The sequence below is a fragment of the Silene latifolia genome, chromosome 8, assembly GCF_048544455.1.
Source record: "Silene latifolia isolate original U9 population chromosome 8, ASM4854445v1, whole genome shotgun sequence".
In the NCBI taxonomy this organism is placed as follows: domain Eukaryota; kingdom Viridiplantae; phylum Streptophyta; class Magnoliopsida; order Caryophyllales; family Caryophyllaceae; genus Silene; species Silene latifolia.
Window position 1 is genome coordinate 1,143,781 of NC_133533.1, and position 24,197 is coordinate 1,167,977.

At 42.3% G+C, this 24,197-nt stretch overlaps 2 protein-coding genes across 3 annotated transcripts; both read right to left on the reverse strand.

The window, feature by feature from the left end:
• Window positions 1–223: 223 nt before the first annotated feature.
• On the reverse strand, window positions 224–2,865 carry LOC141595930 (plastid-lipid-associated protein, chloroplastic-like). The gene is made up of 3 exons (XM_074415891.1): window positions 2,312–2,865; window positions 849–1,041; window positions 224–682 (listed from the first exon to the last, which is right to left on the reverse strand). The coding sequence occupies exons 1-3, from the start codon at window positions 2,767–2,769 to the stop codon at window positions 371–373; spliced, it is 963 nt and encodes a 320-aa protein (XP_074271992.1). The 5' UTR covers window positions 2,770–2,865; the 3' UTR covers window positions 224–370.
• A 2,336-nt stretch (window positions 2,866–5,201) lies between these two features.
• LOC141595936 (E3 ubiquitin-protein ligase COP1-like) lies at window positions 5,202–12,106 on the reverse strand. Of its 2 annotated transcripts, none has more exons than XM_074415899.1 (13): window positions 11,704–12,106; window positions 10,353–10,430; window positions 9,540–9,695; window positions 8,784–9,116; window positions 8,123–8,280; window positions 7,943–8,008; window positions 7,354–7,432; window positions 7,063–7,218; window positions 6,863–6,961; window positions 6,593–6,697; window positions 6,031–6,210; window positions 5,639–5,749; window positions 5,202–5,545 (listed from the first exon to the last, which is right to left on the reverse strand). In XM_074415899.1, exons 1-13 carry the CDS (start codon window positions 11,998–12,000, stop codon window positions 5,375–5,377), a joined length of 1,989 nt encoding a protein of 662 aa, XP_074272000.1. In that variant the 5' UTR covers window positions 12,001–12,106; the 3' UTR covers window positions 5,202–5,374. The 2 variants fall into 2 exon arrangements, with proteins under 2 accessions (XP_074272000.1, XP_074271999.1); XM_074415898.1 differs by having other exon boundaries at window positions 7,354–7,435; window positions 11,704–12,097.
• Window positions 12,107–24,197: the final 12,091 nt, after the last annotated feature.

Here is a 24,197-nt window from a genome sequence, read left to right on the forward strand (position 1 = left end):
TCGAAACTATTTAAGTATTTAACATCGCAGATTATTACTAATTTGTGCTTCAGTTTACGGATTTGTCTGTTTAATTTAATTTCGTATGTTATAAGAATTGTTTACGTTTGCTTTTTTCTTTTGTGGAGTTATCTAGTACAGCAGCCTCGCATTTATCCTAAAATTCGAAGCATTATCCAATTTTTTTTTTCGATCAACATCTAAAATTTTCAAGAACCGTAAATAACAAATTAAAATCGAAATTATATTAATGTTGATTTGGTTGTTTTGTATTTTCATCAACAAAGTTTGTACAGCAATATATATCGTATGTAGATATGCAGTATATTCCTAATTAAAATTCTTATTTATATGTTAACATTATATTTGTCTATGTGATTAAGAGATTACTGCCTTCCTTAATGAGAACAAACACACTACCGCCATCACCTCTTGAAATACGAAGCTCTGAATCGAGATACGTGGTAAGTAACCATGATTGTGCATTTTGGGAGAGGTTGAACTTCAATGGTGGCTGGTTTGAAATCGTTCTTGCTACTGATGAAGCCGTGTCCTGGACCGAGTTGAATAAGCCCTTCAGTGGTGTCAGGTCGATCTTCTGCCCAAGAAACTCCACATTCTCTGGTAAAACCAGACTGTCGGTTATCTGTGGAGTGCCTACAATCCCCTCCTCAAATTTGATCTGCGAGTGCAAAATCGTATTTATTAGAGATATGAGTTAGTATAAGATATTAGGAAAGATATTATTATGGGTATCAAAACGCTTTACTATATAATGTAACCGATTCTTATTGATGAGTCGGTTACATTATATAGTAAATCGAGAATATATAAGAGCGAAAGATTACCTGAACACGCTTGGGACTACGAACTTCAAATTTAGCATTGGTACTGAGAGAAGTAGTAGCCAGAGGACCTGAAAACTGGACAGAGTTCTGGACTGTGAAACTATCAGAGTCTATTGTCTGTGATATTTCTTCCACTTTCACCAGGTTTTGTGATCGAGACAACAGCGGGAATAAGCCAGGAAACGACGTATACCTGAACATCAATTCGCCATTAGAAAGTAGTTCAGTATTGAAGATCATTTCTCAATGACCAAAATTACTGGAATTACCAAAGCGATTGTGATTAGGAAATGTTTTAACAACAGTGGCATGGCAGGGCGAGTGGGTAACAGGGTTGCCGCGTACTCAAAACAAAGAAAAATACGAAATTTACAGAGAAAAATTTCAATTTCTTTTTTAAAATTACTAGAAATACAAATTAATACGGTTCAAAGTTCTCAATTACGGAGAATGTAATAATATAGTCTCTCAAAAATCGAATCTTCTTGCTGTCAAAAAAAAAAAAAAAAAAAAAAAAATCGAATCTTGCTCCGCCACTGGGTAACAAGTAGCTCAAACATCAACTAATCTCAACTAGTTCTTTCGTCTCAATCATTTATTTACCTTTTTTTATTCTTTGTGAGGAATAATTTAATCAAATATAAGCAAATAATTGGGACGAATGTACTGTAGTAACATAGTCGATATTAATACCGTCTTAAATAACAACGTGACACTTGACAATTATCATGAGACCGTCTCATAGAGAATAGACAAACACTAGCTGTTTTTCTAGAGTAACAACCAATAATCAAGAAACCGTCTCATATAACATAACACGACTTAATGCCAAATTTCAACTATAACACGACTTAATGCCAAATTTCAACTATTAAAAACATTATCATAAGACCGTCTCATAAAAACAAGATAAATCAACTAACTCAACTACCATTTATATATTTCAAATATAAAAATTATCATGGGACCGTCTAATATAACGTGACTACATGAGACACTCATATGTCATATTTCATACGTGACGCTCGGAGTACACAAGAATTTTTGTATCACAAGACCGTCTCATATAGAACAAACAATCACTAGCTGTTTTTCTAGAGTAACAACCAATAATCATGAAACCGTCTCATATAACATAACACGACTTAACACCAAATTTCAAATATTAAAAACATTATTATAACACCGTCTCATATAAAACAGATAAAATCAACTAACTCAACTACCATTTATATATTTCAAACATATTAAAATATTATCATAAATATTATCATGAGACCGTCTCATATAACATAACACGACTTAACACCAAATTTCAAATATTAAAAACATTATTATAAGACCTTCTCATATAAAACAGATAAAATCAACTAACTCAACTAACATTTATATATTTCAAACATATTAAAATATTATCATAAATATTATCATGAGACCGTCTCATATAAGAAAAACCGACTTACGCCAAAATCCACTTTCCATTAAGCAGAGAAAGAGCCTCAGTAGGAGCAGGAGTAGGATTATTCGCCTCGAGTTGCGTGATCAACTCCACAATCTCCGCTCTCGTCTCGCTACTCGCGTTCAACCCGCGATCAGTCCCATAAAACGACCCAACAAGCTGTCGTTTCAAAGACTCAACTTCCGCCGTCGTAACCACCTCATCTTTCTCCTCCTCCTTTACCGCCACCGCAGCTCCGCCGTTAGTGGAGCTACGCTCTGGGCCCCACTCGTCGTCGTCCACCATCGCGCGAACGATCTTTACGGTTGCGGGTCTTTCCCGTTTTGCCCCTGTGAGGAGGGAGACGGGTTTTAAGGGAGTTGAAGGGAGGAGGATTGAGGGTATTGTGGTAAATTGTTGGTTTTGTGAGGGTAGTTTCGGGATTTTGCATAGTGGTTGGTGGAATTGTGAGATGGTCGACATTTTTTTTTGATGTGTTTTTGTGTGAGTGGAAGAGAATGAAGAGAAGTTTGTTTAGTTAGTTGTGACTTGTGAGCTTGTGTAAATAGGAACTTATGAAATGAGTGTGGGATGTGTGGGTATTTAAAAACCTCTCATGTTTCGACACGTCTTCGATTTTGAACGAAATCAGATGATTCTAAAATATAAATATTAGCTCTTCGTTTTAGTCAATAGTTTATGTTTACTTTATTTTCCCTTACAAAATAAAGCAAACCTAAACTATTCACCGTTTCAAAATTATACTCCCTCCTATTCCGAATAAGTGTCTTATTTGGACAATGGCACGAAAATTAAGGAATATAGTTAAAATAATAAAAATTATTGTATAGAGATAAGAATATATTAGTTAAATAATGAACAATATTGAATATGATGGGTTATTGGTGGTTGGGGTGGTAAATAAAGAAAAGAGCTAAGGGTAGGAAAGTAAAAAACCATGTCCAAATACGGCAAATGGGACAGTTATGTGAATAGACGAAAATAGCAAATGGGACAGTTATTTAAAATAGGATGGAGTATATATTAATATAGTTTTAAAAAGAGGAGTCGAATATGTAGTTTTGTACCGTATGTTAAATCGTCTTGTACAATAACTTTGTATTAAAGTTATTGTACAAGACGATTTAACATACGGTACAAAACTATACCAAGATTCTCTTAATTTGTCTCTTTCTACGGAAGATAGGAAATCGGGGTCCTTGAATTTCCAAACACCTTTGGAGGAAGATTTGATTAACCTTAGGAATGGAGTTCTCTTTCCTTTGATCCAGGGAGTTCTCGAATCGCTTCTCGATCTCATATTTATGTAGATGCGGCGTGGTCTAAAGAGCTTGTTCTTGGTTTGGGTGGATGTATTATGGTTGGTAATGAGGTTGTGTGTGAATTACGTATCAAAGGAAGTCTTTAAATGCGAAGCGGCGGAAGCTTTGGCAATTAGGGAGGCCTTGAAGTGGGCGCTCTCTCGCAATATCCTTCATGTTACCATTTTCTCGATTGTTTACGGTTCTTGCTCAAGTCCTAAAGTTCTCTCAACTCAAACATTGGATAAGGAATACCGTCAAGATATCATCAAGTTGCAAAGAAACTTTCACTGCGTTTCTTTTGCTTATGTACCTAGAATTTGTAATAAAGCCGCTCATAGGTTAGCTAAGCGTGCTATCAAAATGTAGACCTCGTTAACCCGATTGTCAAAAAAAAAAAAAAAAAAAAAAAAAAAAAAAAAACTTTGTATTAAAGTAGCAAATTACTTTTTATCATCCCGGTTCATTTTGTATAACCCTCCGTCTTTTCAAAGTCTTAAGATGACATGCGGATTAAACTATATTAAAGTGAATGAGTCAATATTATTCAATTCAGCATATAGAAAGATAAACAACCGACTGAGATAAGAGTCACACGACTTGTCGATATTTAATGTTAACAATATTAATTTTGGAAAAAAGTAGTAATCATGCTAATCCAACCAAGCTTGATTTAGGCTGATTTAATGTGTGGGAAGGATTAGTCCAGAAAATGCAATTTGGCATACTGCAGGAGAATGTAGTGAATGGTGCAGGCTTTTTCGGAACTTCTAGAGAATTAAACAGAATTATAAACCATGAAAAATATGTAATAATAATATTGTGATTCAGATTTTTTTGTGACTATTAACATGACACATTGTGACATTGACTCTGCCATATACTCCAGTAGACAAAACAGAATTGTAAGTTTAAGACTTCGATCACCGACCTAAATTTCAAGTCAGTGATCTAAATTTTAAGTCTTGCTTGTGACGGTCACAGACTTATAGCGTCTCACAACCCTTTCCATTTTAACATTATTTAAATCGTGTGTAGATTGTTAAAAGCTTGTGACCGTCACGGACAAGAATTTGTGTTCTAACTAGACATAACAATATTCATGTGATTCAAATGATCTGATCAGAATGAATTCGACTCCAACCGATTCAAATTCAAACTTGGCTGGAATAAACAGTTTACCTAGTCTAGTTTTAAGTTTTAACACAATGTCAATGAATTTACCTTAGCTGAACTCCTCGTGACGATCAAACATATAGCGGCATGCATATTTGGTTCAACACAGAAAAAGCTCTTTGAAACATTCTGCTGATGAAACTTACCCTATGTCACAAATTAGACCCATAAAGGAACATCCGTATATGACTTGAAAGTTGAAACCCATATGGAAGCGGGATGTCAATTGCATCATTGTACAACCCCGGTTAGCTACTGGTGCAAACCAGAAATATGTCGTGGAGCCACACTGTCAGCAACCCGGGTTGCATAAGCAGCACTTAAAGTAACTACATAGATTATAAATTGCTTCCTCCGTTTTTCCAGAATTCAGTTCAATGTACTACGGAAAAAAAAAATAGCGAGGGGCTAGGGTGAAAAATGGTAAAGAGGCGGCACACGCTGAATGCTTAATTAATGGCAAGTCCAATAACTTGTTTCTTCCTCTACAAAGTAAATGCGATTATATATAACCACCTTATCTTCAAAAAATGACGGTTGTAGATCAAGGATTCTAAGAATATAAAACTCACACAGCGATCATGGTTATGTCAGGCAGTAAGACCAAGTACTTTGATGTTTCCTCGACTATTGGCAGCCATGATGATTGGACTGTCGCTCTTCCAGCACACTGCACTGACAAAGTACTGACCTCTGTCATCGTCAGTGTCGCCAATATCTGCTGCACTGAATCTATAACGAGCAATGGGTCGGGAAATTGCCTGTCAGCGAGATCAAGCTTGGATTATTAATCAACATTCAACAATAAAATGAATAAAACATTCTTAAGAGGTTGAGAATTTGAGATTAGTTACCTTGTGATAGACAAAAAGCTCATTTGTTTCACTACCACACGAAAGGTATTCCGTGTTACCGGTGAGACCTACAAAGTTTTTCTCATTCGTGTGTCCTCTGTATATCTGGAGCTGAAAAAAAAAATAGCAGGGATGAGTACAATTTTTAACTTATTCAGATTAATAGTGGAGTTTCACAGAAAAGCCGAAAAGAGATGACTTTGTAATGGCTCTTTCTGCAATTTTATTTTTGTCTAATAAAAGAGAGATGTCGATATAACGAAGGGAAAGAGTGGTTTGACCTTCAGGCTTGGTGTACCCAATATGTCCAGACATATACCGCACTTTCTCGCATTTTCGATATAAACAAGAACTAGGGATAACAAAAGTAGAGTTAAGCTCAATTTGCTTACCGGCTTATACTCGTTTACATCCCACAACCGCAATGTGCTATCAGTTGATGCAGAAGCAAGCTCATGGCTAGTCAGGAACTTGACATAAGAAACAGCTTTTCTATGGCCAGAGAAGACACAGACAGGCTGACTAATGTTCCTCAAGTCATAATAGTAAACATGATGATCTGCAGAGCCCACCTGCACATAAGAACAGCCGGCATTACGAGACAAGCCAATTAGTCTTCTCAGAGATGCTCTCCTAATCAATATAATATGAGAGCAACCCAAATAATGAAACATGAAAATTATCCCATTATATGCAAAGCATTGCAAACACAGAGACTGTTTCTAAATTACCCAAAACGAGATGTGCGTCAAGAATTGCAACCAAGGATTGCTAGTTCACAATTAAAAGAGGCGTGTCCAGTTTGGTGAGTCATTTTGCTTTATTCCATCAAAATTATTATATCATGACAAAGTCTCAAATGAGAATCCAAATGAGAACTTGTGTTTACTTTCTAGATAGACAAGAAACGATTAACAATTTGAAAAAGTAGAAGAGAATTAGAGAAATACATACAGCCACATGCACGCTAGATCCGGGATTACATTTCACAGAACAAATATTTGCATTCATGTTGATGGTAAGAACACTCCCTTCTTGCTTGGTGGACCATACTTTAACCTGTTGGAGAGATTAAAATGCATTACCATTTACCATGAGCTTGGTGGATGAAGTTTACAAAACAATCGAACTTTTGTAATATTGTACGATGCTAAGAAAATAAATTCCGAGTGGACTAAAACTGCAGTTAATCTAGCATATGAAGAAATGATTTGATTACGCTACCTTACAGTCATCACCACCAGACATTAGTAGTGAGGGTTCAGTCCATGAGAAGTCCACACTCCAAGCGCGTTTTTCATGCTCCTCATATTCCCCAACACTCTGAAACGGCATAGTCAACAATGGCGTAATAGGTGAAGAAACAATACCATAATAGGTGATAAAAAACCATGCAAAAGAGAACACTGCTGTTAACAAGCTACCTGATTGGTATTAACATCCCAAACAGTTACAATCCCATCGTAGTCAGTGCTGGCTATACATTGTTTAGCGTACTTATTCCAACTCAAGCAGCTTAGTTTGGATCGTGTCGCAATGTCAACAACAGCACAGTGAACTTGTGTTGGTTCATTCACTACCTGAAGATAAACCAATCGCCAAAATTAGGCACCCATAAGTGAGTGACAAACATAAAACCTCAGAAATGCAGCGCATACAAGATAGAGAGTTCTGACTACTGACTATACGTAATTATTCAAAGGAAAAATTCTTACAGAGGAGTACTCAAAGACTTTGATCCGCCTAGAAACGCCAGCAGTTGCAAACAATTCATTGTCTCTGTCAAACTCTATACTGCTATGATAACAGTCACATATAAAAAATAGTCATGAATCGCGTTTAATTTATGCACAAGTAAATCACATGACATTGTCATATAAAGGCACAAAAAGTTGCAATGAATCATCTAGAATATAGCCGTGGTTGCGTAGGGATGTATTTAGAATCAAGTTATTAGGACATGTTATATATAGCTATTACTTACTAGTTACTAGGACTCAGAAGCTTATGAAAAGTCTTAGGCAAAAATCTTAACTGAAAGTACTTTGATAGTTTTATCCCACGCATTTAGAACTTATGATGACACTCAAGCTTTTAATTTGTCAAGCTTGTAAAAACACGGGGAGCAGAAAAAACTGAAAAGCACAGTGTTGCCTTGGTCAACAAAGCTAAATAGTTATTTCGAGACAGAAGTCCATATTAGTTGTAACACAGGTTTAAACACAAATCAAGCATATACCAAGTCAATCTTGCTCGAAGGAATTAAAACATTATGAAATTCAAAATTGCATAACATGTACTCACCTGGAGACTATGTTTGCTGAATGAAAGAAATCGCTACACCTCAGCTCAGAAACCACTCTCAGTTGGCTACATTAGAACCAACAAAAGCGCATTCAAAAAGGAGTACAATATAAATCTCTGAATAAGCAATATACATGAAGGCTTGAAAGTCTGAAATGGCAATACAGAAATGCTACATACCTATATCGAGTACAGGAAGTGAGAACAGATTGGAGATTTTCCAGTCCAACATAGTAACCTGAGCTGTTTGAAGGATTCACAACCCTTTCTTCCGCTATTCGTGAGTTTTTGGCCCAGTGACGACGTTTTCTTAAGTAATATTCTTGAAGATCAGTGAACTGTAGTAAATTAAACTGTTGTTATTTGAAGAATATTGTTATAGAACTGAAATATAATTCCGTAGTCATCTAGTACATAGAAGTATAGAACCAAGATGAAATACATGGATCTAGTGAGCCATGCAAGACTAACCTACAGTAAGATTTCTCGAGTTATACAATCACAGATGCAATGAACAGCTCCAACAACTAGCTATAATATTATTTATTTACTTTGTATACAAAGTGGCTGCGCTTCTTTCTTTTGTGAAGTGGCGGTCCTTCGATGCAGTTCTCGACGCAATTTTCATCTTGGGTCATTCGGAAACAGCCTCTTTGTGTTGCTAACACAAGGGTAAGGCTGCGTACATCCGACCCCCCCTTACCCCGCAATTTGCGGGAGCCATTGAGGCACTGGGGTAATGTTGTTGTTGTACTTTGTATACAAAAGCATTAACTCAATACATGCTCTTCTAAAATACCCTAATACATTAAACAGATTAAAATTTTTTACGATCACGAACCTGTGTTTTTATCTGCCTTTTCCTTGCTATAACTCTTTCTGATGGAGCGAAAGGTTGAGATTTTGAACAAGCAACAGCATCCATTTTACTGAACAAAGGAGCATCTAGGCGAAAACTCTCTTTACAATGTGAACTGTCTGCAGCTATTTGGTCTTGTATAGCACAGTTGTCTGTCGCAGACCCAGGTACTGGTGGACATATATCCATCGTATTTGAGTCATCATCTATTACTCGCACCCTGACATTACATCTGCCCTTGATATCGGACAAGTCTATACTGCGTTTCTGAATAACTTGTAAATCCTCTTTTATGTACCTGAGATCATTTTGAACCTACAAATACAGGACAAGGATAGTAAGAGCTCACTTTCAGAGTAATAAAGATTCGCAACTGATTATTGATACTAACTAGTAGCGTAATTTTCATAAAAGAATCTAAGAGGGCAGCCGCAATCAATGCCATTGAAAGACTCGATGATTGACAATGCGACCTGATGATAGAAACATGCATAAAGCAGCTAAAAATGGAGCTTTTAACAGTACCCAGTAAGACAATACCGACTAGTTTGTTATAAGTAGAGGTGAAAGCAATGGACTTTGACGAACTTTTGACCTCTAAAAACAGCAATAGTCCATTTATTAGATTTAACTCGTTATAAATTGTTAAAAGAGCGGCGGTAATATGCAAATAGTCGACTCTGACTCTAAAGTTGAGCACATATTATGAGCATCAGCACAAAGATCAATACAACAAACCTCGCTTAGCTCTTCGAGCTTCCTTTTCCTCAAATAAACTAAAAACTCAAGAAGGATCTGCAAATTTGTTTCAGCCTCTTCCTGCTCCATTTTTCTCTTCTTTTCGGCAAGTAGAGACAACATACTATCCAGATCCTTTACAGAAATGTCACAACCCTGTCTACAAATTATATGCAACGGTGAGCTCGAAATGAGAAAAACTGTCCAACACGAGCAGAGCATATTACAGTTAAGAAAAGTGAAAACGTTCCAGGAAACCAAAAGATGTAATACTCAGAATCATAAAGCCGGACCATAAACAGAAATTTTCTTTTCAATTACTAAGATAAATGACAGACAAAAGAAATACTTGACTCCCACGACATTGAAGATTATCTATCTTAAAGTTAAATGCATTGTCAACATTCCAACCCTCTTATCATTTCAATACAAATCATAACAGGAGACAACAAAGTTTGTAAATAGCATAATTAACTTGGCGTGCAATCAACTGGCACAAAACATGTGATGTAGCAAAGCTCATCACTTCGGTAAAAGATGCAAAATAATCAACTTTGAAGAAATTTCGATACAAAATCTACACTCAGCAAGTTATGCATGTAAATCATGTGCAGAGCATTACCAAAGACGAATAAAGTCATAAACTGATAAATAGAACAGAATAAAAGAAAATGAAAATACATGTTAAAAAATGATTGAAACTTAGCTTTGTGGGTATTAAGCTAACTACTTAATCAAATTACATGACAAATATTAAAACTCAAAGAGTAAGAGGCAAATCATTTTTATTGCTTCTAGCCGAAGTCAACCAACCTTTTGCAGTGCTCGACGAAGTTGATCCATTGAAGAGGCGCTCTGTATAAACTGACGATCGGACATCTTCTTCAATAACTGTAGCAACAAAGATAGGGTTAACACTTCAGCAGAAAGCAGATTAGAGTTGCAAAACTCAATGAATATAGGATGAAAGGTTCATTGGATTACGGCATATTCTAGAAAAGATTTCATCTTTGGTAGTACAGCCAAACAAATAACAAACAGATGGTAGTTGGCCTTCTTACATTTTCCTCATCAATCAATTAGGCTAATCATCATTTGTTTAACTTTGATTAAAATACTCTCACAGAGAATAAAAAAACTAAACAAAAGATTGAGACGGAGGGAGCAATCGAATGGAACAAGAACACAACTAATACCAAAAAAATCATTCAAAAACTTGCAGTAAAGTCGTTTAAAATCGCATTTAAGCCTATAAGACTATATTAGAAATCACCTCCAACAGAAATTATCCTAAATCTCTAATTACGCAAATCGTCACCATTAACAAACTCACTACTAAGCGCTCCCCAACATTTCAGACACAATCCGTAATTGTCAATATATCAAACATGCAATGCCACAAAGACGAAACTAAAGACATCATTTTTCTTAACGCCTCAACACAATCCAAAAGCAACCACAATCTGTGTACAAATGTTCATAAATTTGTTATCATCAAACTCGCCTTTAATAATTTCGAAACGAGTTCAACTCAAAAAAGCCAAATTTACTAATCATAGGAAGCAAATATCCCGTATCACAGAGAAATCATCCACAAATGCAGTGATCCAATAATTGACACAATCACAGACATTAAATAGTCAGGTGATTCAAAACAAATTTCACGAATATTTTATGCAGTGATCCAATAATTGACGCAATCACACGGTAAAGTCCAAAACAATTGCGTAACCTCTAAAAATCTGACAAATACAGTAAAAGGATCGATCAAACGATACAATTGTCGCAACAAATTATTCAAAACACATTTCGCAAACAAATCACATAAAAACACGCCGTAAATTCCAAAACAAAAAGATTAATCAATTCAACTTCTTCTATTAAAACATACAAGTACAATAATCGCAACAACGCGCACATTAATCACATGATTTCAACATTATACACATTTCAGTGATTTCACAGCAATAAATTGCGCAAAAACACGCAATAATCTCCAAATTAACGAAGCGCACGCACATTACTCACATGACTCAATACTATATGTGAGGCGTATTTTAATCAAACGTAAGGAATCGACTTGAATCAATTCAACAACTCGTAACAAAACCGAAAAAGCGAAAAAACAAAAGAAGCGATCAAAGATTAGAACAATCGGAACAACCTTATCGAGCGCGAAATTCGGAAAAATGAGATTCGGAGTAAGAAACCTTCCACAACAAGGACAATCACTCTTATTATTCCGCAAATGAGTGACGATACACATGTAACAATAACTATGTCCACACGCAGTTAAAAACGCGTCTTTAATCATCTGCATGCATATCGGACACGTCACATCTCCGTCGTCATCTCCACCGCACACGGCAGAATTCGTCGCCGGAGAAATTTCCTGTGTTGGTGGTGGTGGTGGCGTGTCGGAGTCGGATTTGATTGTAGGTACGATTGGAGGTTCCGCCATAGATAGTTCGGGGTTTTAGAGAGAGAAAGGAGTAAAATAGGGAGTTTTAGAGAGAGAAATAGGAGGGAGTGTGAGGTGTAGGAGTTGAACACGTAAACATGGCGGGTGGAGTTTGAAAAAAACTGTTGTGGTTTTGAGTTATTTTAAGTTAGAAAAAAGAGTACAGTGAGAGTTTGGTAGTGTACAGTGTAGGACTGTACCAGATAGTTTTGGACGTTTGGCATATGGTTGGTGAGTGGTGACATCGTGTGTTGTTTTGTTTCGGGTCGATTAATTCAGGTCGGGTTATTTTGAATTTGTTAGAAATCGAGTCAGATTGGGTTAGGTTAAGTTATTATTGAATCTTTTACGTAATTGCTAAATCCTGCACAAAGTTTTACTAAATCCCGCACACTTTACCTTATTATTCCAACTTTACCCTTCCTCCTAAACCAAACCAAAAAAAGTTTTCTCCTTTCTCTCCCTCTCAATACTAAACCAATTCGTTAATTAGGGATCTTAATTCACACATATCCAAAGTAATTCCATCGTTTTATCAATAGTTTTATTAATACACATCCTTTAATTGATTTAATGAATGTTTTCTCAAAGAAAAAAAAGAATTTTATGGTTAGGGTTTTAATTTTTTATTGTTAAAGAGGTTGGTTGTTGCCGGTCGTAGGGTTGACTGGAATATGGCTGAGTGGGCGTTACTGTTTGGCCGGAGTAGGGTGTAGTGTGTTGTTTGTAGTGGTCGTCGGTGTACGATGGTGGTGGTTGCAGGGTAGTACTTCGAATCCTGCGTGACTCTTAATATTCAATCCCCCTTATTAATTGAGATTAAATATCATCAATTAATCCTTGTTGCTATTATGTTATACATAACAGACAAATTAATAAGATCATACGAAGTACTTAACAAAAGTTTCATCAGCATAGTCACATCATTGCAGGCTTGCAACATCAAATGAATTTTTCAAGCAATCGGTAATTTTTTGGGATTTCTTACTTTTTAGGTTTTTGACTGTCTTTCTTGATTGGAGTAAAAAATGAAAGAGGTAAATTTGGAATAAAGTGAAAAAATGTGCGGGAATTAGTAAATTTGTGTGCGGGATTTAGCATGTCCCATCTTTTATTGTCAAGTTATTTAGAGATAATGATGGGTGTGTAACAATATATATTTGGGCTGGGTTAATATGATCTGATGAATTCGGGTTACGACTCAAGTTCGGGTATGTTTTGTTTTGGGGTGATTTTAAACAAATTTGGACTTTGTGAAAGGGCTTATTTGGATGATATGACTAGGTGGTAATTTGTACTCCTTGTTAAAGTTCAAACAACATTTTTTTTTTGAGTGGTGACATTGTGTGTTGTTTTGGTTCAGATCGCTTTGAAACAAACTTAGGCTTTCAGTCGATTAGTTCAAATCGGATTATTTTGGATTTGTAAAGAATCGTGTTAGATTGGGTTAAGTTAGGTTATTATTGAATTTTTTATTGTCGAGTTATATAGAGATAATGATGAGTGTGTAATAAAATACATTTGGGTCAGGTTAATATGATCTGATGAATTCGTGTTAGGGCTCAAATTTGGGTATGTTTTGTTTTGTTTAGGGGTGATTTTAAACAAATTTGGACTTTCTGTAAGGGCTTATTTAGATTATATGACTAGGTGGTAATTTGTACTCCTCGTTAAAGTTCAAACACCATTTTTATTTTAGTCTCGGTTTTAACCGTCTTTTTTATGACAATATATTTATAATTTAATTAAATATATTAGTTTATAGAAAACTTTTGACTACATAGAAATACACAAGCTAAGAGTTGAATAGAGCATATAGAGGGACTGAAGGAGTATGTTTCTTCTCCGACTCTATTTGGCATGACGTTACAGATAATTTATTTGACCAAACTTTTAGCTATCTTACTATTTCGTAACTATTGGGTAATAAAATCTCCAATCAGCTATTTAGGATAGCATATTATAAAATAGTGTTCCGGGTATGAATTCCGAAGTAGGTTTGTTTACCACGCTAGCTTTGTCGAATAATGCCTCTTCTAGCCTTGATTGCTCTCCTCGGCCTCTCCTGCAACAATGAGCAAACTGAGGGCCTGGCTTTGTGCCAAGCGTACTCACTCCGACGCTCAAGTCAGTGAACTTATTGTGATTAAGTAGTATGTTGCTTGATGACGTGTATTGTAGAGAGATGAGAGAGATAATACCAATTTAAGTGGTTCTTAGGTTAGATTCTGGATCCCCTTCTCAATGAGAGAGGTGGAGTATTTATAGACTTTCACCTTTTGTCACGTAGTGGCCAAGTGGCCAAGTGGCTAGCAGGTGGAAAGACTGATCTACCCTCGGCCGAGGGACCCATGGCAGTCGAAGGGCCCAGTTGACTCCATGCCGAGGGGTCTTGGATATGAGTACGCGGATGTGTCTCCTACCGTTAGTTAGCGGTAGAGACGGGTGATCGGCCGATAGGCCGCACCGGATATCTTGTTTAAAGTCGTTGATCGGTCAGGATATCTTTGACCTCGCTCAATATGTTGACTTGGTCGGCGGGTGCGAGAATATGCCCCATCAATTTGCCCCCAGCGTAGTCTATGCCGTGGTATGGGCTCCGATGTATGTTGAGCGTATATTCTGCGCAAGTGAAAATTTTACGCCCCGCTTCTTCTTCCTCGGCTTATCAGACAGGCCGTACCATATCCCCCCTCCACATGGATGGGTATTGGACATCAAATGTGGAAGAGAAGATGTCTTTGGCGGCGGCGGACCCAAGGTTGAGAGTGCTTGGTGTGCTTTCGATTGCCCAGGCCTAGGTGCTACCTAGCTTGGTTAGTCATATTGCCGGCGGAGAACAGATATTTTAGGATTTTGCTTTGAGGAAGATGAATAGGCAAAGGGATATGAAGGGGCGTGTTGAAGACGCTTGTTCTTGTTGCATTGATTGACATTCAACTGTTGCGTCGATTGACATTCCGTGTACGCATGCCTCGACGTGTGTCTCTTCGTTGATTGGTCGACGCTTCATGGGTCAGCGCTTTGATTGGTCCTCCTTTGTGGGCCTTGGCCTATAAATACCAGATCTTTGAAGTGAAATTGGTTACTAATTTCATCCATTCCAAAAAATTTTTCTTCTTTCTAGATCTAGAACTTCAAGTGTTTTTTTCTCTTCCAATCTTCAGAATTTTTACGTCGGCGTAGCACTTTTCTTCAAGGTAAACCAAAAAAACTTATCATCTTTTAATTTGTTTTAAGTAATTGTTGTGAACCATGTCTTCGCCGACGCCGGTCCCGATTCTCGTGCACCGGGGTTCCCTGGCGCGTTTTGATGAGGAGGAGGCGGTAGCCGCCGTTCCGTTAAGGTCGGGGGGCCTTAGGTCTCCTTCTCCTGAAGTTGACCGCAAAGTCCTGGAGGAGTGGGAGGATGATGACGATGTTGATGATGATGAGGAAAGGAATCCTTCCGGTGGGGAGAGGTCAACAGTCCTGCATCATTATGATGCCTGTACTACCGGCGCCGATCGTGGTTTTATCGATAAGTTCATCCGCCGCTCTGCTCAATTTTTCAAGATCACTTCTTTTTTGGCCAGGGGTACAACATTGTTATCCCCGGAGAGGGTCGGCCGTCTGTTGCCCTCCCCCGGGTCACATCGGCGTATATATGAGGCACCTGGAGTATGGTCTCCGGTTTCCTCTCAATATGTACGTCTCTACCATAATTCAGGCGATGAACGTTGCGGCGGCGCGGCTTCACCCTTTGGCCGTTAGGACTATAGTCGGCTTCGTGTGGTCGTGTCTCTTCGGGGGGTGATCCCAACGGTAAACTTATTCCGCCGAATTCATTTTCTTCGAATGAATGTTCAAGGTGGCCGGGGGTGGTATAGCGTCCAGACTGAGCCAGGCTTATCTCACCGTGCCTAAGCTCACCTCTTGCAAGGGCTAGAAGGAACGGTGGGTGTATGTCGAGGTCCCAGATGATTATCCGTTGCCTCGGTCTTTTCAGCACCACGTTAACTTGCGGTGCGAGAGCAGGGGGGAGCGTGAGAAGATGATCCCCAAGGGCAAGAATAAGATGGACGCCGCAAAGGTCTGTCTCAACGAGGACGAGACGCGGGCATTGAAGCTTTTCGAGGTCGATGACGATGGGACGCCGAAAGTTTGGTTGCCCCCGACGCAAGTCATCCTGATGGACGAGCCGCTTTGCCACGTCGGCCTCATACCGGCCCTAGCACGGGGTGAGTGGGGTCGGTGTGAGGCCCATTTCTGTTTTAGCGTTCTTGTTTTCGTGCCTTGACTTGTTCCTTTGTCTAACTCTTACTTTGTTTCTTTTACGAGAAACTTTGGCTCCGTTAATCTCGAGCAATTCCTCAAGAAGATGGGACTTGACAAAGATGGTAACGTGCGGGAGAGGAATCCGAAGGTCGATGTACATGACCGTCGTCCGTCGCCATCGACCTCATGGATCAAAAGTCAAGAGCTTGGACGAGGCGGAGGCTCGGCCGAGGTAGCCGCTTGCCATTCCGCGCCGGGTCCGAAAAGCCAAGTCTTCGGCGGCTACGGTGTTAACCTCAGTTCCGCCTCCAACTCCCGCTGTCCAGAAGAAGGTGGAAATCGTCGACATTGTCGACGGGGAGGATTCCGATGCTGAGGGATCTCCACTTAGGCGTAAGAGGAAGAGGCCTACCCCTACCGCCGATGCTTCTGCTGCCATAGCTCATGCTAACGATGGCGCCGAGGGAACGGGTCAATTGGCCAAGAAGAGCAAGCCCTCCGGTACAGATCTAACTTGCGGCTCGAGTTTAGCCGCTCATTAGATATACCTGATGACCGGCTCTCTGGTATGTCCGTGAACGTTGACGTGGACTCTTTGATTGAATTTTTTGTAGATCAACCGGCGCAGTCTGTCCCAATTACTGAGCGGCGAATTGAGGAGAGGCCTGTGCAGACGGCGGGAAAAAATGCCACCGCCGACTCTATTCTCGCGTCGATATCCAACGACCAGCTCATAGCGGAGGGTACAAGGCTGGGCAAGAGGATTGGGAAGTGGTCCGAACTGGCCGGCTTTCGCATTAGGGAGCAAGAAGAGGCCTTGACCAAGACGGGACCGTTGATAGAACAGCTGAAGCTTGATGTTGTGGCCGCAAAGGGGGTAGCCGGGAAGGCTAAGCTTGATCTCCTTGCTGCACGAGCGCGTGTGGAGGAAGTTGAGAGGCTGCTGTTGGCCGAGAAGGCCAAGTTAGAGGCTGCTGACCTCGCCGCCGCCAAGTTGCGGGAGGAACGGGACAGGTACAAGGGCGGCTACGACGTTGTTGTCGCCCAAAGGGAGGAGTCGAAAAGGGCGTCTCGGCTCCAAAGTGAGTCACATAGGGGTACCAGTGCTATCCTTGCCCAAAGGGAGAAGGATATTGAGATGCTTCAAAAGAAGATTATCCCCCGCATGTGTGCTCAATATAGGGACCTGACCGAAGAAACCTTCAGGGAGGTGATTGGGGAGCTGTATCCGGATGGCTCCTTTCCGTGGCCAAAATTTGACGGGCTGTTCGACGATAGGCTCGAGGCTAACGAGAAAGCTGCGGCGGATAAGGCTGCCGAGGATGCGAGGGCCAAGAAGGAGGAAGAGGCGGCCGCGGAAAAGGCGGCTCTTCTTTGAGAAGACGAGGGCGGCCGAGAAAGAGTCCATTAAGGCCAAGGCCGCCGAGGATGCTAAGGTCGCCAAGAAAGCCGAGGATGCTAAGGCCGCCAAGGAAGCCGAGGATGCTAAGGTCGCCCAGATTGCATCTAAGCCGCCCACCAAGGATGATGTCGCGATGGCGGCAAGGGCAAGCAAAGAACAGGCATAGGGAGACGGGCGGTCGTCACCGAGCTCACCGGCGTCTCGGATAGCTTCACTATTCGGGGCCAACTATTAAGCCTTTTCTCCCCGCCATCCTTTTGGCGCTTCAAAGAACCAAATCCGTAACCTTTTGCTTTACTCTTCCTTGTATTTTGTGAAACCTTGGTAGGTAGAATCTTGGCTTATCCCAAAGGGGATGGCCGTCGTCCCGTATTTCTCCTTCTTGTAACTTCGTTATCTTTTTCTTAATGAGAATTTGCTTGCTTCGCCTGCGGCTTGGCCGAGGCCTTTGATTTATTCCTTCACTTGTCTTCTTGCGTTAATTAATTGAGCGCTTTTCGTTTTACCTTTGGCTTTAGCCGAGGCGCTTTAGAATGCGTATCTCAACTGTGTTTAACGTCTTTAAACTCGGTCTTAATTTGCCGAGGCGATTCGTTAATTAATTGAGCGCTTTTCGTTTTTACCTTTGGCTTTAGCCGAGGCGCTTTAGAATGCGTATCTCAACTGTGTTTAACGTCTTTAAACTCGGTCTTAATTTGCCGAGGGCGATTCGTTAATTAATTGAGCGCTTTTCGTTTTACCTTTGGCTTTAGCCGAGGCGATTTAGAATGCGTATCTCAACTGTGTTTAACGTCTTTAAACTCGGTCTTAATTTGCCGAGGGCTGTCGCGTTTCACTCGTCTCTTCCCGGCCATTCACGGGCAACGGAGTTTACGTTTTGACCGCCGTTGAACATATGTTAGCATATCGGCTCGTCCCCCGTCACTCCCGTTAAAGGCCGAGTGATCGAGGTTTTGGCTCTGTCTCACGTGTACATATGTTAGCATGCCTTCTTATTGGGGTGACCGCCGTTGTGTTTTCCTCGACATGGCTATGGAGGGGATTAACACTTTGATGGAAAATGGGGATGACTCCTTATTTAGATATGGACATGCATTGGGGTGCCAACAACTGTTTTGGGCAACTCCGCTGCTATACAAAGTATTTTCTGAGATTGTCGGTGTTCCAATGGCTCATCATAGGTACATCCCCCATGTCCGTCAGCCGGTATGTACCCGGCCTCATTTCTTCAACTACCTTGTAGGGACCTTCCCAGTTGGCCGTTAACTTGCCATGAATGTTTCCTTTATTGGTGGCGGCTGACTTCCTTAGGACCAGATCACCTACCGTTAGATCCCTTTTGTGGACCCTTCGGTTGTAGGCCCTTTTCATTCGGCTCTGATATATCGCTAAGTTGAGGCGTGCTGCATCTCGGCTTCCTTCGACCAGGTCTAGGGAGGTTCTTAGGCCATCCTCGTTTTCATCCGGGTTAAAAGTGGCCGTTCTGAACGTTGGCACCGTTGCTTCAATCGGCAGGACGGCTTCGGAGCCGTAGACTAAGTGGAATGGACTGTACCCCGTTGCCTCTTTCTCCGTGGTTCGAAGGGACCACGAGAATCTTAGGGTAGCTCATCGCCCATCTTCCTTGAGGTCTTCAACCGTCTTCTTCAAGCCGTTGAGGATTGTTTTATTGGTCCGCTCTCGCCTCGCCCGTTGCTCTGGGGTGGCGGAGACGGAGGAGTATGCAAATTTGATGCCAAGTTCTTCCAACCAGCTCATTATTGTATCACTCCAAAACTCTCGGCCATGGTCGAACACCATGACTTGGGGTAACCCAAGACGAGTTATGACGTTTTCCCAGATCACCTTTCTTACGGCCGTCGCGGTCTTGGCTTGGCATCTTGCTCACCTCAACCCATTTTGTGAAGTAATCGACGGCGACGATTAGGAACTTTCTTCCTCCGGATGCCGTCGGAAATGGCCCTAGTAGATCCATTCCCCACTGTGCAAAAGGAAGGGGACTAAGCACCGGTTGCAGGTCTCGGGAAGGTGCATGTATCACCGGAGCATGCATCTGACAGTTGTTGCATTTTTTTGTTTTGTTCCTGGAATCTTCAAGCATGGTGGGCCAGAAGTAGCCGGCTCGGAGAGCTTTGTGGGCTAGTGTTCGTGCCCCCATGTGATGACCACAGATGCCTTCGTGTATTTCTGTCAGTATTAGCTCTGCATCGGTTGGACCGACACACTTCAAGAGTGGCCTTGTCACGGACCTCCTGTATAATTCTCCTTCGAACACCAAGTATCTTGCTGCGATCCTCTTTATCTTTTGTGAGAGATTGCGGTCCTCCGGTAGCTCATGTGTCAGTTTATACCTCTTTATCGGAGTCATCCATGACGTCTCGGCTTCCACGTCGCACACCATGCCGATGGTTTCGTCAATGCTTTTAGCGTTCCTGATGTCCACTAGCACGGTTCGGCTGATATTCCTGATGGTTGAATCGCGCTTTGAGAGAGCGTCGGCCGGTTGTTCTCGGACACTGGGATGTGTCGCATTTTGAATGACTTCAATTTTGAGGTCTCAGCTTTTACCTTTTCCAGGTATCTTACCATCCCGTCGTCCCGAGCTTCGTACTCTCCTTCGTATTGGTTAGTTACCAAGAGAGAGTCTGTTTTCAAAATGATGTGTTACGCCGCCCGCGCTCTGGCTAACTCAACTCCGGTTATCACTGCCTCATATTCGGACTCGTTATTTGAGGTTGAGAAGGTAAACTTCAAAGCGTACTCGAACTCGTCCCCGGTTGGGCTGATGATAAGGATGCCGGCTCCTGAGCCGTTCGTTGTGGAGGATCCATCGGTATATACCTCCCACATGCCGGGACATGACTCTTCCCGATATGTGCACTCGGCCAAGAAGTCCGCGCGCGCCGCCCCCTTTTATCGAAGGCCTTGGTTTGTATTGAATGCCGAAGCCGATAGCTCCACCGCCCATTTGATAAGTCCGCCCGATTGTTCGAATTTTTCCAGTGCTTTCTCCAACGGCTGGTCGGTTAAGACCGTCATGGGATGTGCGTCGAAGTAGGGTTTTAACTTCCTTGCGGCAACAACCACGGCAAAGGCCGCTTTTTCAATCGGCGGGTAGTTTCTCTCGGCGGGCAACAAAGTGTATGGTTGATAAAGTAGATTGGGTCTTCTTTGCTTGTTTTCTTCTCGACGACGATCACGACGACCGTGGCCGAGGTTACTTGCTAAGTATAGATATAGCGTTTCCCCAGTCGTCGGTGCGGGACAGGGTCGGGAGAGTTTGCGATGGGCCTTCGATTGTTTGAAGGCAGTGCCCTGTTCCTCCCCCCAGCAGAAATCTTTATTCCCCTTTAGCACTTTGAAGAATGGGGTGCTCTTGTCGGTGACCGAGAGATAAAACGGCAAGGGCGCCATCCTCCCTGGTCGAGATCATAACCTCTTTGCGATTACTCGGCTCCGGCAGGTCTAGAATTGCTTGGACTTTCTCCGGATTGGCATCAATTCCCCCAGCGCTAACAAGCACGCCGAGGAATTTGCTTGGACACCGGTTTCAAGTTGCATTTTGTAGGGTTAAGCTTCATCTTGTATTTCCTTAGTGAACAAAATGTCTCGTGTAAATCGGCTAGGTGCTCGCCGTCAGACTTGCTCTTGACAATAGTATCGTCGACGTAAGCCTCGATGTTTCGCCCTTTTGATTTTGGAATACTTTGTCCACCGTCTTGTGTAAGTCGCGCCGGGCGTTTTTTCAAACCAAACGGCATCATCTTGTACATGTAGGTGCCGTGTATGGTGATGAATGCGCATTTAGGCATGTCTTCCTCTCGCCATGAATACCGATGGTATCTGAAAAGGCGTCGAGCGGGCTCGGATTGTGTAGCCTGCCGTCGCATCTATTAAGCTATCTATCCGAGGCAAGGGGTAGCAATCTTTCGGGCATGCTTTATTAAGTTGCGTAAAATCAACACACATCCTCCACCCCCCTGATGACTTTTTAACCATTACAACATTAGCTAGCCATTCAGGGTATGTACAAGGGATGATAAAGCCTGCCTCTAACAACTTATCAACCTCGGCTTTGATGGCATCCTCTTTTTCGGCCGAGGAGTTTCTCACCCTCTGCCTCACAGGGTGGGCGCTGGGGAGTACGTTCAGCTTGTGAACGATGACCTCTCGGCTTACACCTGGCATCTCGGCGGCTGAGTACGCAAAGACGTCCTTGTTCCTCCTCAGCAGGTCTAGGAGATCGGCCCTGAATTTTGGTTCCGGGGCCGACACCGAAGCGATTCACGGTGCGTCCTGGATCAATCTCTATCTGCTCGGTCTCTGCCCCTTCGACCATGCCGACGTTGTTGGTGCTCATCGGTTCGTCCTCCTGTCGTAAGGATGGGTTCTTCCCTTTTTCCTCTTTCTTTGCTACTTTGAAGGATTGCATGTTGCATCCTCTGGCCCATATTTGGACGTTGACCACCTCGTCTTTTTCGTTCTTTGAGACGAGTTTATGAACCTCCCCGCGGTCCGAGACATACATCAGTGTCAGGGCCCGGATGGACATTACGGCATCGACCTCACTCAGGGTGACACGACCGATGAGAACGTTGTATGCGGATGAGCCGTCGATGACCACGAACTCGGACATCACATTCTTGGCCGCGTCAGACTGGCCGAACATCACCGATAACTTGATAGACCCCGGGGGACCAAGCCTGCCCGGAAGTCGTACAATGGGTTGGTGCATGGGCTAAGGTCCGCAATTTTCGTGCCGAGCCCTAGAAGGCACTCCCTGAACATGATGTTCGTGTAAGCACCCGTGTCAATCAGGCATCTCATGACCAGGTGGTTGGCTATGTCTAAGTGGACTACGAGTGGGTCGCTATGCGGGGCGATGATTCCTTCGTAGTCCTCCTTCCCAATAGTTATGTTCGGGATGTTGGAAGCGCGGGCCGCTGTAGTGGGCACGAAGTTGACGGCTTTGATCCGATCATCCGTTCGTGTGCCGTTTGTGTCCGCGAGCGGATCCGCCGTTCTCGTTTCCCCCGATGACAACATGAATTGTTCCTATCCGTTCAAAGACGGATTTTTCTCCGAGCCACCGGTGTTAGTCTTTTGGCCTCCGAACATACTTGCCGAGGCTCCCTTTTCGGATCGGTTCTTCAATGGCATTCTTCAAATGCCTAGGTCGTTGGTTAAGTGACCGGTGTGGCCGTGGTACTCACAAAGATGCAGGGCTCGTGTCACCGTCCCCCCTAGGTTTGGGGGCCTTTCCCACTTCCGCCCTCGTTTACGCTCGGGAGAAGACCTCGGCGGCCGATACGACCAGGGGGGGTGTGATCTTTGTACTTCTTATGGTAGTACGGACTGACTCCCCGGCGTCCGGCCGGGTTCTCGCTTCGGCGGGCTGTCGGTCCGCGACCTATTATCGTCACGGCGCCCTTCATCCGGCTTGTCCTCCCGGTGGCTCTTTCTTTCGAGTGCCGGCCTCGCGTGGCCTATCCATATTTTGTGATAGTCTTCGACCTTAATGGCACAGTCGGCCAATTTCTGGCGGACTCAAGGCTCGTGCCACCGCACTTGATGAGCTCGTTTTTCAAGTCCCCTGCGGGGAGGCCTTTCATCGGTCGAAGGCCGCTAGTTCGCCGTTCGGCTCCCTAATCTGCTGAACCCCGGCATCGAACCTCTTCACATAGCTTCGGAGTGACTCGCCTCCCTCCTGCCTGATGGTCAGGAGATCCGATGTCTCGACGGCTCTCCTTTTATTGGTAGAGTACTGGGCCAAAAACGCGTCTCTTAGGTCGGAATAGGAGTATACCGACCCATCGGGTAGTCCCTTGTACCAGCTTTGCGCCATTCCAACCAAGGTCGTTGGGAAAATTCGGCACCAGACCTCGTCAGGTTGCTCCCACACCGACATGTGAGACTCGAAAGCCTCGGCATGATCGGTTGGGTCGCCCTCTCCTTTGTATGATATAGATGGTAGCTTTAGCTTTGGCGGCACCTGGGTTTCTAGGACGTAGGCACTGAGGGGCTGTCTGACCACGTGTCTAATGACACGCGGCGATTGGCTCCTCGCATCCTTAGTCCGGCCCCTCTCCCCGTGGCGGAGTATTCTGTATGATAGTTTAGATAGTATTACGTGCCTAAGTGACAAGACGTTAAGACTGTGAACAGTTCGTATATTTGGTAGAAATTATCATTTCATCATATACATATGTCGCATAATTATGAGTTTTGATATCATGTTAAAATACATGTACAATCATGATCCGCTCTCATAGATAAAAGAGAGTCCATCTTACAAGCCCAATAATACTTCATTCTAAGTAAACTGATTTTTTTTTTTTTTTTTTTTGACAACCTAACGTAAACTGATGATAGAAGTTGTACTTCATTCGCTTATAACTTTATAAGGTGTTCAGTTCTCTCATTTTTGTGACCGCCGACGCTTACATTTGACATTTTTTACTTGGATTGGATCATTGGAATCATCTCCACAAAAAGTAGGGTTTTACCCAATTGAATTTGCATTAAACTAGCATCAAAC